The 13,092-nt window shown below is 40.5% G+C and overlaps 1 protein-coding gene across 1 annotated transcript in view; it reads left to right on the top strand.

Annotated features, from left to right (window-relative positions):
- The window catches only part of PLB1 (phospholipase B1), a 177,337-nt gene that overhangs the window by 11,269 nt on the left and 152,976 nt on the right, over positions 1 to 13,092 (top strand). Inside the window, exons 7-12 of the mRNA XM_027850366.1 lie at positions 2,481 to 2,571; positions 3,063 to 3,114; positions 4,258 to 4,344; positions 7,459 to 7,521; positions 9,858 to 9,931; positions 10,653 to 10,728. Of these exons, the coding sequence (XP_027706167.1) occupies positions 2,481 to 2,571; positions 3,063 to 3,114; positions 4,258 to 4,344; positions 7,459 to 7,521; positions 9,858 to 9,931; positions 10,653 to 10,728 (443 nt within the window). The remainder of the gene's footprint in view (positions 1 to 2,480; positions 2,572 to 3,062; positions 3,115 to 4,257; positions 4,345 to 7,458; positions 7,522 to 9,857; positions 9,932 to 10,652; positions 10,729 to 13,092) is intronic.

Here is a 13,092-nt window from a genome sequence, read left to right as displayed (position 1 = left end):
CTTCAGGGTGAAGACATTCACTTACCTTTCTATTAGTCAGTTTAGCCACAAACATTTCCACCTTTTTCCATAGGGAAGGCAGAGTGAGGTTAAGTTTTCCTGAATTCTTAGGGATAGTGACCTCAGCTCTAGCCTGGGAGGGAGCCATAGTGAGAAATCCAATGATGGGATAAAAGTTGGGGTTTTCAACTTTGCCTTAGCATAAAATAGCTACTTCCTGAGCTTTGTCCATCTGACTTGGGGACACTCTATGAGCTCTATTGGACTACAGATATTTCCCCTGATCCTCTTACCAGCCAAGGACCCCCATGTTATTTTCCCAATTTTACATCTTTTCTCCTTGCTTCCTAAGCACCTAGCCTTATACAGGAATCAACTGTTGAGATTTGCACTGTAGGCAAGAGTTTGACTTATGTAGTTTAAGGGGGGAAATAACAATAATTAACGTTTATATCACCCTTACTATGTGCCAGGCACTTTACTAAGGGCTTTATGATTACTATCTTAGTTTTTCTTCACGACATCCCTGGTACATAAGTGCTATTATTATCCCCATTTTATAGATGAGGAAGCTGAGGCAAACAGTAAGTGACTTGCTCAGGGTCTCCCAGCTAGGATGCCTCAGGCTGAATTTTAACTCAGGTTTTCCTCACTCCAGGTCCTGCACTGCCCTGCTACCTTAGGAAAGGAATGGAGATTTGGGGGGAGTCCAGCCTTTGTCACTTCTTACCTGCATGATCTTAAGGAAATCATTTAGCCTCTCAGGCCCTCAGTTTCCTCATTTGTAAAATAAGAGAATCCAAGCAGATGATCCATAAGATCTAGTCCTTCTAGCTCTAACATTCCATATTTTTACTAGAAGAGGTTATATTGACTAGGGATGATGGAAGTCTGGCTCCTTCAAAGGAGAGAGTCAATTTAAAATCTGTCTAGTGGGAGAAAACTTGATTCCACCAACTGGAAGAACTGATTACTGTTTGGAAAGCTAAGATGAGAATTCCAAAAGCCCCACTCCAGCCGGAGAAGTTGGGAAATGAGCAGAAGGAAGGTCAAGTGGGGAGAAGCACAAAGTAATATACTTAGAGACTGTACAAAAATGATGGTACAAATCCATATGAAAAACATCAGTGTGTCATAGTCAAGAACAAGTCAGGAAAATAATGTCCATACCTTTGCTTTATAAAACATCTTTCTTTTAAGAACTTTTGCATTTGTAGATAATCTCTTTTCTTCTCATAGAGTAAACCTGAAGTGTAGTGAAAATGATTCTCAGGCTGATTCATTCTTCTTGCTCCAAAGAATACAGTAGCATAATCACAAAGGAGAGAAACACACACACACACACACACCTTTCCACTACGACTAATCTATTGTTATTGTTATGTGCTGTCTATATATAAAACACTCGTGTGCACATGTTTACATACATATGTAGATGGAGGTATGTTTGTGTTTGTATGTGCATGTGTGTACACATACATGCATGTGTATTTATGTATGTGCACCATCCCCTAGCAGAGACTCCTGCATTTTGCATTCCTCATCCATGGGACAGAAGGTATCTTTCATTTATAGGTCAGAGAATCAGATTCATGATTTCTAATGAAGAGGCAAAAAGGGGTTAAGTAATTTCCCAAGAATGTTAATGCAGGGAGGAAAGATTAAAATATAGTGGTTTCTTCATTTCCAGGCCAAGGCTTTTCTCCCTACTCTGCCACCAGCAGAGCCTCAGCTTTCTAGATGAGCTTAACCTTCTGTATACTAATAGGGAGAGAAATTTAAGGGACCTTTAAAATCCCCTAAATACATAAGGTGCAATTGGACAGGGACAAGAAGAAAAAGAAAATAACAGAAGAGCTAGGAATTTTGGAGGTACCTTTCTTTTCAAACAAGTCTTTGGAAGCTTTGCCTTCATTTCTCCTGGGAGCAAGATATTTCTGAAAGTACTATTTTTAGCCATACTCTGGCACAATCAGCACTTGGGCATGTTCTCTACGTGTATGTTCTCCCTGAAACACTCCTTGCTATCACTCTCTGGAGGGAGGATGAGAGCTGAGGAAAGACAGGTTCTAGGCTTAGAGATGGGCACTGTGTCTAGTACTGATTTTTTTTTTCCTCATCCACACACCACTTATAGGCCAATTGTCCAGTTAATACAGGGAGGATTCCTACCAGACAGTCAGGGAGTGAAGGATAGAACTTTTGAAATTTAGAAGAAAGACAGGAATTCCAGCCTGCTGCATTACAGGAGATATTGCCTAAGCATATTAGGAAATTCAAAGCCACGCCATGTCTTAGAGACTGGAGATGTTTAGTCAGGAGGACAGGACGTTATAATTGTCTTTATGTATTTGAAGACTTGTTCCTCTTGGCCTCAAGCCCCTTTCAACTCTGATATTCTATTATCAATGATTCTGTAAGTGATAACAAGTTAGTTCCATCCTCCCAAATCTCTGACCTAAAAGCAGCTTGATAATTAGTTCTTTCAGATTTTATCAAGAGGTTCAGTCCATCTGTGTTGCCACTGTCATGTCCACCTGTTGATGAGACTTTGCCAAGAGTTGGAAATGAGTAAGTTCCTTCGGCATTTCTTTCATTACTACCCTACCCTCTGTTGCCTTGGAAACTCTAAGCTGCCCACTGAGGACTGTGGGATGAGGGAATCCTCTCAGGACTCAAGCTGGATTAACCAAATCGTCTTTTAAAATAGAGACTGGTATTAATCCAGTCCTGAAATGACTTTCCTGTGCTGACTTCTGTATGATAAATGGGCCCATTTTCTCTAATGAGGTCAGCATGCTAATCTTTGGAAATCAAGAGAATGAACAAAGTAGGTTCAGTCACTGAGATTATTATTCTCAACTTGGTAAGGGTGGAAGTTTCCAGTTCCCTCATCAAAGGCCTTCCCAGTAGGACAGAGGTATCCCCACTAAGAGCTTCCCATCCTTTATACCTTTACAACCTTAGAATAATGTTTATTGAATTAAAGAGATCTATACACCTCCATGATCTTTCTTTCCCTCCTTCTCTTCCTTTTTCCCCCCTCTCTTCTTACTTCCTAGATACCTGATGGCACAGGCCACAGAACTGGTACAACATATGAAAAAGAACAAGGTAAGGAGCTACCAAATCCACTTTCAGGATGTACTACTGTAAAACAGTCAGGCCCAATTGAAAAGGGAATAGGCTATTGTACTTGCCCTCTGCCACCCAGTGTTGACCACCTGACTCGCCCACAGTTCTTTGTTTTGTCTTCAGAATTTAAAGATGACCCTTGTATGGTGATCCTCCATAAGGTTTCCTGCCTCAGATGCTTCATGTGGGTACCTGAATAAAATTAGGGGGATTACTGGTTGACTTCTCATTGTTACTTCAATTAGTAGGCCTTAATGATTAGACAGTAATTCTTTGGGAGGGAAGCTTTTTGTAACATTGCCCAGTAGATTTGTAGATCATGTCTGTTATTTATTGCCTTTGCAATTCACTTTTTGTAAACACTGTGCTAAATGTCTTATAGCCTGTGTAAGTTAGATGGATAAAAGGTAGCAAAGTAGAAAATCAGGTCTGGTTATGGGCTGCCATGTTTGAGCTAATTTGGACCTCCTAGTCCAGAGTCTACCTACATAAACCCAAGAAAAGTTTAGTTCAATTTCTCAGAGTGGCTTGAAATAAGAGTCACAAAAATCTGAATTTGAAGATGGTGGCAAAACCAGTTTGTGCAGAGTTAGATCTCAAATACGGGTGCTATACCTTATGCAAGCCAATGTTAGACCCATTTTGCCTGAAAATTCAGGTGGTGCCATGGGAACTTTTATCCAAGAGACTTGAATAGGCCACATGAATTTCTAGAGTCCTCTATGATTGACATATTCAGATATTATCAGAACTGAAACTTTTGATTCCTCTAATAAACGTCATGAAACGTATTCCTAAATCAACCTTGTAAATGTAAATTTAGTTGAACAGGCAGAGATCCTAGAATTCTTCAAGGACATTGCTGGAGGATGTGCCTAGGTCAGAGCTCACCTGGTTGTGATCAACTGGGGAGAGGAAGTCGACTGATAGCTCTCTAGTTTGAATAAAATTCTTCTAGTTTACTCAATACTAAGATTAGTTTATTCTCTGCTGTTGAAGGAGCACCAATTCTATCACCAAAATCCTCTTCAAATTTCATGCCTTGGGTCAAAGTTACAGCTCTGTTTTAAACACAAGGCCTTACCATCTTCTTTTTCTCCCCTGATATTTTTCTCATTTTAGGAACTGAATTTTGATAATGACTGGAAGCTCATCTATGTCTTCTTTGACTCCCAGATCCAGTGTCATCCTTGTTTCTCAACTCAACAGGTAAAATGGCAGCTGCACTGTCTGAAAGTTGCCTTCCCCGCTTTTATCTGCTGTTCTACCTGAGGGCATGGGGTATGAAGTAGCACAGCTCCTTGGTTTTTTTCAAAGAACCCTGAGAGGCAGCATTTTAGAGTCTCCTCCCTCAACAAGGGACTCAAAGAACTTTCAAATGTGAAGGAGATCAATTTAATATTTATGATACATCTGTTTCGTGCAAAACAAAGGCTCTGTGGTATTCCCATTCTAACAGATCAAGAAACCAAAGCTGGATAAATTCAATTGATGATGGAGCAAAAATGAGAACCCAGGAAAAACCAACTTGCCACTCAGTAAATATTTATTTCTCATTTAAAAAAAATTAATCCTGATTTCCTATATAAAAAGCTGCTATATATAAAAGTTTCCTATGTATAAAGTTGCTAGAATTAAACAAGATTTAGGAAATAATAGTAACTCTTTTGCATATTTATAATTTATACAGACTTTTCTTCACAGAAACCAATAGAAATTTTAACAGTGCATTTTAATAATCTCATTCTACAACTGAGGAAAAAGAAATTCAAAGAAACAAAGGGTTACACAGCTAGGAAATGTCAGAGCCTTGCTTTCAACCTGTCTCCTGACTCTAAAGCCAGCATACTACATGACTCTAATATCTAGTTTGCTCTTACTATGGTGATGGGGTATATTTTTTTTTTTTTTTGTGCCCACCTTCCTCCTTTTCTCTATGGCTGCAGAATCCCACCTATAATTGACCTCCCTCTAATTCACAAACACCCCGTGGCTAACACTCCAAGCTTACTCCACTCTCAGACCATCTTTGAACCACACACTTGAGCCATAAGTTAAGATTCTTGGCTTGCTACTTTCCAACCACTATTGGAAAGGGTCCTCATTATTTCTAATTCACATGCAGTAGGAAATCAGAGACAAGAAATAAGTGTATAGTTCTTTAGGGCAGGGATTGCACCTTCTCCTTGTTATATGCTTACTTCTTGTGGTACCTATGTCTGATGTGAGAGCTTTGTTTTGTAAGTGATTAGTAAAAGCTAAACGAATCTAAGAATTTGACTTCACTCTGGGAAGTCAGGGCCAAATACATTTACATATATGTACATACCCCACCCCTCACTCCCCACCCCTACACATAGAAGACCCATGTGTTCTAAAAGATAAGTTTAACAGGCTGAGTGCTGTACTTGGAGTCATGCAATCAGGGTTGAAATCTAATCTCAGACTTTTATTGGTTAGGTGACCTTGCTTTCCCTTGGTTTCGTTTTCCTTTTAAGTGCAGGTGTTGGACTGACCAGTCTTTAAAGCGCTTTTCCACTTGAAGTCCTATGTGCAAAAAGAAAACTTCCTCTTATTAGCTGTTGCCCTAGGGGCCAGCTCCTTACCTTTTCCCTCCCTCTTCTGTCAAATTCAGATGTTGGATTGGGTGATCTCTCTTGCCCTTTCCATAAGGGGTGGTATGATGAAAGATGAATTAGATTTCAAATTGGGAGCTTTGGATTCAAATCCCACCGCCCATAGTTAACTGGCTCTGAGTGACCTTCATTTGGTTCTATATTAAATGGAGATCATAAAATGTTGTGCTTCAAAGTGGTATCCTTGGGGAAGGACTTAATAAATTATAAAACACTATAGAATGTAGAATTTTGTTGGACCGAGCAGAAATCCATCCCAGAGCATAGCACCTCGGTCATAGTAACAGCCTCAAGCATAGCAACTTCCCTATAGTAGGCACATAATAAATGTTGAATGAGATGGTGCAAACAGAATGCAGAGGCAGGAAGAGAAAGAAGGTGGAATCATTTTCAACTATGGGAGGGCCTGTCAGGAAAGGCTTCATGTTTAGAGAGAGAACATGGGTCTACATCAGCTAAAGAAAAAACACGTGCCTGAATCCTTCATTTCAGGCAGCGGAAACCTGCTAAGGGGACAATTCTAGTTCCCCTCCAAGATTGGGCAATTTTATTTTGAGGGGAGTTGGCCCACTGCCCTCCTGCGTGGAATCAATACCTGAGGAGATTGGCAGCTGTCTTAGCTTCTCTGTAAGTGTCCCCCAAGGGAATAAAATATCTGTCAGCCCTCTTTCCCAGCAGCCCTGGAGGCCTGCCTGGGCCCTGTAGCCTCAGGGGACAGCCAACCAATGTGCATATGGTTTGGGTTGGGTAGAGGTTGGTTTGATTTTTTTTTTCTACTGAAAAAGGGAGAGTATTCATTTATGGTGTCAATCTCATAAACATTTTGAGGAGCTCTGAACGATAGTTTCATTTTCCCAGCTACAGGGAAGGAAGAAAGGTGTTTTATGCGGTGTTTTACTTACCTGTTTAAAAACAGGGACCAATGGGAGAAAGGGTCCTAGGCTGTCTCTTTCTCTGGTGACCCTTTTTCTGTCTCAGTAAAAATAAAGAGAAGAGGGGCTAATAAAATTCTGTTCATAACAACATGCATTTATTAAGCGCAGTAGAAAAACAAAGATGAAACCAAATTTTTCTCCTTATCCTCAAAGGGCTTACCTTCTTATGGGGGTTGCTTCTTGAGGGGAGTCTATCTTAAGACTATTTTTAGTCTATCTCCAGGGTCTTGGACAGGGCATGACACACAGTAGGCTTGTTACACTTGTTGAATGATTGATTGAATGAATGAATGAATGAACATCTTGACATGAATCAGGAAGCCTCTGGATGAATTCACTTCCTTCTTTGCAGGACTGATTTCCTCTGGCAAAAACCCTTCTACCTACCAAACCTTGGGAGAACAATTCCTGTTGCTAATGCCTGTGAAGGTCAGCTACACAACTGGCCAGACAGTGCTTACCTCACCCAAGCTTTCAGTTTGATTTATCCTTTTCTGATGCTTAACATCTCATTTGCTTGTGTTTTTTCCTGTCTTGGTAAGTAAGAGAGATGAAGGTAACTCAGAAGTAGCCATAAATAGGAAGACCCCTCAAGAAATAGCACCTATGATAACTGGTTGCTGGAAAACTATCATATAGAGTAGGATTGTCCTCTTGGCCAGTGGAGGGAGACAGGTCTCCAGGAAACTACTATTCTGGCATGAAATTGTTTGCAGAAACCTTTTCCTCCAAGGCATATCTCTTTCTTGTAGGATGATCACATGAACAGCAGCATGCAAGAACTAACAGGAGTCTTGGACTATTTGCATCAGGAGGTAAGGATTTTTCAGGACTCTATTTCTTAGACTTCTAGTACCCTGGTAACATCTCAGCCTCTTAGCCACCTACAGAGAACACATATCTACCCAATGACCCAAACACATACTCCCACAAGCTAAAGTAGTATGAACCAGAAGTTGTCTTTTAAAGGGGTGGGGTGTTGGATCTTAGGTCATTACATTTCTTGTCCTAGATACTCTGACTCTCTTACTACCACATCTGATTGCATATGTTTTGAGGGCTAAATCATGTCCAAGATCAAGACCTATCTGAATAGTCTCGATCAATCCTTTGACCATGTTAAATAGTAAACCATAGGAGCTTGGCAGAAAGCTCTGGGACTCTGGATATAGGACTTTTCTAAGATAAATTTCTGTGTGTAAAAATAAGTAATGAAACCCTGGTGGCCAGTGGTTATCTCAGCTGTGTGAGTGATTAAAACACAGAGCCCACTGACCTCTTATCCTCCCAAGGATTGCTGACCTGCTGGCATGGGAGAAGGTAGGGTTAGCCTGGAAAGGGATGAATGTTTTCCTATCTCCTTTTTTTTTTTTTAACACCACTTTGTTTTCTCTTGGAACATTCTGTTGCCTATGGTGATGCCCACTAATTTGTACCTCCCTATTCTAAGACTTAGAATTTGAGAGGTAGCTCCGTGTAGGTGAATGAACATTGGTGCAAGGGAAGCAGGAAGGGGGAGGGAGAAAGGAAGAGAGCAAGGGAGGAAGGGAAGGAGGTAGCATTTATTAAGCACCCATCTACTGTGTGCCAGCACCAGTGGTAAGTGTTTTACAAATACTCCATCTGATCTTCACAACAATCCTGGGAACTGAATGCTATCATTATTCTCATTTTAAAACTGAGGAAACCGAGACTGAGGTTAAATGACTTGTCCATGGTCATTCAGCTTCTAAATTCCTGAGGTCAAGATTTAAACTCAAATCATTCTGACTTTAGACCCAACACTCTTATCTGCTGCACTACCTTGGGAGTCTGAGTACGCATGTTCAAGTTCCACAATACTGATATTTTCTAGCTGTGTGACCCTGGGCAAGGCTGTCCTCCTGTCTGTGCCTCAGTTTCCTAAACTTTAAAATTGGAATGAGGGGCTACTGATCTCATAAGAGTGTTGTGGTGGAAGTACTCTGTGAATCTCCAAATATTACATGTTGAGAGCGAGGACTGTAGTTTTCTTTTACACATTTATTCTTATCCGTTCATTTGATCCAAACAGTTTTTCTCTCAGTGAGAAAAGTTTCCTCAGGGCTAAAAGGTATTTTTATGGACTGAGTCTTTTTCCTCTCCCCAGGAGAAAGTTTCCAGACACCATCCTGAGATGATGTCATCTCAGATGAAGTTCTGGCCTCAAACCAAAAGAATGTACATTTCTCTCTAATGGACTGGACAGGATACCTTGTGAAACTGGGTTAAAGCATTTGAAACTTTGTCTTCCCTGTCCTGTCTTCATTTTTAAAAACTCTACCCTCGTTGGAGACTTTAGGCTTGGATTCAAAGGATTCCCATGATTTGAGATAGTGGAGCCTGGGTCATGTGCCTTGTTTCCATGGGCTTTATTGAAGAACAAAGTGATAAAAGGGCAGCTAAGTGGCACAATGGATGGAGTACTGGCCCAGGAGTCAGGAGGACCTGAGTTCAAATCCAGCCTTACACACTTATTTATCTGTGTGACCCTAGGCAAGTCACTTAACCCTATTGCTTCTAGCACTTCATCTTCTATGCCAATGGCATCAGACTCAAATAGGAACAGGGCCACTAAACCATACAACCTATGTGCCTGACATTGACTTTGACAACCATTTATTAATATTACCTATGTTTTTATTTATTTTGTTAAATATTTCCCAATTACATCTTAATGTGATTCTTGCCTCCCTGGTAGTATTACAAGCCACAATGTGGCCTATAGATAGTAGGTTTGATACCTCCGCTCTATGATGCACTGACTTGCTTTGGTGAGTTGATTTTTTTTGCATTATAATATATGTGATGGTTGTGGCTTATGGTTCCTGACTTTATCAGTGGTGTCCTTGTGAATCTGACTGGGTGGGTTTAACATTTATGCTAAATAGAAGCTAATGCCCAAGCATGCTACCAAGAATCCTTTTTATCTGACAAATAAACTTGGTGTGGTGCACATAGGCATAAAGATGACTGCTCTAAATGAATGTAGCAAGCATGGTAGCCCGTGAGTTTGAGATGTTCCACACTAAGGTTCATATCATTTCCAAAGCAGTCCCCAACACTCAACACACTTCTCCAGCAGAATGATTGTGATTTTGCAGGTATCACTCTCTCTCCTATGGTCTCTTAGGTCCCCAAAGCCTTTGTGAATCTGGTGGATGCTTCCGAAGCTTGGATTCTATCACAGATGGAGGATGGACCCAGGTAAAGCCAATCCCACAAGTGTCCTGAGGTGACATTTTTGGAATCAAATGCTAAACTTTCTACTGGAATCCTCATTCGATACCTGGCATCCAAGCCTGGTTCTCTACCCATTGCAACCTATAGCTGCCGTTTAAGTTGAGATAGGGATGGGAGAATTAGAGCCCCAGTAATTTTTCACCCAATCCTTTGTTCTCTTCATCTCTCCTTATTTATTCATTTCCTTTTGATGATGGGCCTCACCTCTTTCTCCTAAGCTCTCATCTCAATATATAGCCAGTCTGTCTGGTCCATGGCAACTTGTTGTCCCCAAGAGGGCAAAGGATCATAGATTTATGATCTGAGTTGGAAAGGACTATAGATCAGGACTTCTTAATCTTGTGTAATGGGCACCTTTGGCAATCTGATGATGCTTCTTGACCCCTTCCCAGAATAATGATTTTAAATGTATAAAATACAATACAAAGGATCATATAGACATGTCATACAGATAAAGGAATCGTATAGACATACAGTTATCAACATATTAAAAAACCACACAACAAACAAAGTTCATAGATGCCAGCTAAGAACTTTTCATCTAGTCTAGCCTTCTCCCATTTTTGAAATGAGGAAACTGAATCCTAGGGAGGTTAAATGACTTGTCCAAAGTCACTGAGGGAATAAGTATCAGAAGCAAGATTGAAACCCATGGTTTTTGTTTCTGTTTTGCTTTGATCTATAGGAACCTGAAGGAAGTGTGTGAGTGCTCAGAGAATTATTCTGAACTGGTCACAGCTTTGAAGAGATGGTACTATCAGGTGAGAATGCTACCTTTGGGGCATAGCATCAAGCATTGGCTCAGACATTGGCATAAAGGCAAAGCAAACCTTCCCTGCACTCCAGCTTACTGAAATTACTTGGGTGGTGGGAGCTATTGTACTTTCTCCTGGAATCTATTTTCTCACAAGTCAAACGGGAATTTCCTTTCTGTATGACATTTGTGGATTTTTTTTTTAAATGATAGCTATGCAAAATCTTAAGTGCACTAAAATTGCATTTTATTGTCACTTTAAGGCTTATATTTCCTAACTAGTGTCCTATAGGACAGGTAGTACATATCTTCATTTGAGGAGAAAACTGAGCCTCATAATTGAAGTGAGTTGCCAAGGTCACACATCAAGTTAGTATTGAAGCCAGAATAGATACTGTCTAGTGACAGTCTGAGCTGTTTGGCTCAGCTGATTAGGGAATCATTCCAACAAATTCAAGGTAAGATCATTAGATTTACAATTGACATGAACCTCAAGAATTATCTGGTGTGATCTCTTGATCATATAGGTCAATCAGCCAATAGGCATATATCATGCTCTTACTATGTGCTTAGGATTATGCTAAGCCCCATATATACAAAGGTAAAAGGGAAAACATTCCTGGCCTCCAGGATCTTAAATCCTGTTGGGTCCTGTTTCCTTCAACATGTGGTTCAGTTGGCTTTGCACAGTGTGTTCTTATGCCACACCTAACCCATCATTTTGCAGATAAATATTTTTCACAGAATCTGAGATAGGAGGATCTTCAGTGGCCTTCTGGTAGACCTGTACCTGCTCACTAAATATTTCTGTGATGTCCCTAGAAGTGCTCATCCAGCCTCTACTTGAACCCTCTCCCCCCAATTTAAGAGGAATTCTGACTGTCTCCTGAAACAGCTATCCACTTTTGCATAGCTCTAGGACTTAGGAAGCTTTCCTTTACATCAAGGCTATATTTTCCTCTTGGTAACTTGTAACAACTGTTCCTAGTTCTGATTTCTGGAGGTGAGAATCTCAAGTCCAATCGCTCTCCCATAGACTAGGCCTTTGCATGCTAAAAATAACTCTCATAGGTCCCAAAAGAGGCTATGAGATACTGTTTGTGGATAACTCTGAGAAAACCATCCCTACAATTGGGTAACAAACCAAAGCACAAATATGACCAACACCACAATGCTCAATAGTAATTTTTATTTATAATAGTTAGTGTTCCAATACCCTGACACTGTCCTGTAGTGACATTAATTTTGTACTTTGAAGTTACTATTATAAAAACTGAAGACTCAATAGATCATGGGCCACAGAGTGTGTGTGTTGGCCTATATTTCCTATCTGTGATGAGTTTGTGACCATACATAGCTCCAAGAGGTGACCAGTGGCCCACAGGACCTCTTTCCTTAAGGAATTTGAGTTCTGAACCCTTATCCTGGAGGTGGACCTGAATCCTGCCATACAGGGGAGGGGGGGTCCAGATTTTCCTCTCTTTAACTGTGGCCCTTTACACCCTCACCCCAAAGTAGCTTAGAGAAATAGATATAATAAAACTAAGATATGGCTCATGTGTGAGTAAAAGGGTCCTTTCTAGAAAGGTGTTCAATTTACAATAAGGTATAGGGCACCTATTTATTGAAATAACTCTTGCACATGACATACTTAATATGTTAATTCACAGGACTCCGAATAAATACAGAAACATATTCAAATAGCCCAACAGCTTGTCCTGAGGAAGGAAATAAACTTGGAATTGTGCCCTGTGATTCTTTGACAGCAACCAGGGGCTGTTTATGCTCGAGGAAACCTTATAGGTCCCCTAGGTGTTGTTCAGAACAACGCATCGTAGCTGATCCTGGTGCAAGGTTCTGTTCAAGATCCCCACAAAGTACAACAAAAAGAAAACTTCACGTGGTCAGGTGAGGCATAGACACTTTACCCAGCTGCTCGACCCCTCACCTATTTGCTTTTTTTTTTCTTTTTCCAGAATTCATGGGAAAAATTCCTGACCTCAGACAGATATGACACACAAGACACTTTCACAGTAATTTACCAATCTTTCTTCCAGGAAATGGATCCTTCTCTTTTCCTGGTGAGTGTAGGGGGAAGGCTAACACAAAAGATAGAAGGGAGCGAAGAAAGAGCTCACTGACATAGTCCTGTAACATACCGCTTTCTGGACTGAATCTCCAGCTGGGAAACACATTAGGGATCAGTTGGTCCAGGCCTCTCATTTGAAGTATCAGTAAACTGAAGCCCAGAGAAGAAAAGATATTTAGCTATATTCCTTCTATCTAGAGTTTAAGTGCTGGGGGAGGGAGGTAAGATGCTAGTAGATTCTTTTTTTTTCTAGTTTTTTTCACTGGAACCTCTAAAAACAGA

This window comes from Vombatus ursinus, unplaced genomic scaffold (assembly GCF_900497805.2).
Source record: "Vombatus ursinus unplaced genomic scaffold, bare-nosed wombat genome assembly UNPS02009062.1, whole genome shotgun sequence".
Taxonomy (NCBI): domain Eukaryota; kingdom Metazoa; phylum Chordata; class Mammalia; order Diprotodontia; family Vombatidae; genus Vombatus; species Vombatus ursinus.
The sequence above is the reverse complement of the archived record's forward strand: the minus strand, read 5'-3'. Positions and strand labels throughout refer to the sequence as shown.